Genomic DNA, 869 nt, shown 5'->3' with positions numbered 1-869 from the left:
GGGGGGGGGGGGGGATGTCATACGTGTTCTGTATGGGCCATTCCAACTCCATCTTCAACTATTTGTTCTCCTCCTTCTATTTGTTGAACTATTCCAATTAGTTTTCTGGAATAATCTGAAATTTCTTCTGTGAAGGTTCTTATACAGTGTGCCATGTCTAAAATGGATGCACGAATCTGATTTGCTTCTGGTTCCAAAACAGAATGCTACAAATCAAAAGTAACATACTGAAGTCAGCTCTAGTTGGCTCTCTCATTACCCTCACCCCACCTCATACAAAATTTTCCCCCCATATTATGCAAAAAGGCTTAAGGAAGGTGGGGGAAGTAAGTCTTTGGGCTCAATGCAAAAGTTTAAATTTACAAATGGCCATCAGGGATTATGTTTTCATATGCGACTGAAACAGAAATATAGCAATCTTACAAATATCTGCATATGGTGAATGTCTTCTCCCCCTATCTTTAACAAAAAAAGAAAAAAAAAGGTGGCTGACCATCACTTAAGTCAACAGGGGTTCTACAATGTCTACATTACAAACAGGTGATAACTATTTAAACTGGTGCCTCATGCAAAAAAAAAAAAAAGATACAAGTTTGTGACAGACATGATTAGAAGTATATTTTCACCTCAATACATAGATGTGGAATAGTTCCATGGTATTACTGACTGTAGAAGGCATTTCTAACTATAGAAGTTATCCAAAGTGAAAGAAAAGGAACAAATAGTAGCTAAATCACTGCTAAAATGTTCAATTAAAGATGCGTTTTCCTGTGTTCCCCTTCCTAGGTATATTTTTTATTTTAATATACGGGGAAAAAAGAATGATCTACTAAAAAAAAAAAAAAAAAAAAAAAAAAAAAAAAAAAAAA

The 869-nt window shown here is 34.8% G+C and overlaps 1 protein-coding gene and 1 long non-coding RNA gene across 3 annotated transcripts in view; both read right to left on the bottom strand.

Moving 5' to 3' along the window:
- The window catches only part of LOC109297768, a 240,968-nt gene that overhangs the window by 29,074 nt on the left and 211,025 nt on the right, over positions 1–869 (bottom strand). The window lies entirely within an intron of this gene.
- The window catches only part of TRIM23 (tripartite motif containing 23), a 52,755-nt gene that overhangs the window by 19,268 nt on the left and 32,618 nt on the right, over positions 1–869 (bottom strand). For both annotated transcript variants that reach the window (XM_019517781.1, XM_019517782.1), the window contains one exon: positions 24–206. In XM_019517781.1, the coding sequence (XP_019373326.1) occupies positions 24–206 (183 nt within the window). The remainder of the gene's footprint in view (positions 1–23; positions 207–869) is intronic.

The sequence above is a fragment of the Gavialis gangeticus genome, unplaced genomic scaffold (assembly GCF_001723915.1).
Source record: "Gavialis gangeticus isolate Ggan-Ray unplaced genomic scaffold, GavGan_comp1, whole genome shotgun sequence".
Lineage (NCBI taxonomy): Eukaryota > Metazoa > Chordata > Crocodylia > Gavialidae > Gavialis > Gavialis gangeticus.
The sequence above is the reverse complement of the archived record's forward strand: the minus strand, read 5'-3'. Positions and strand labels throughout refer to the sequence as shown.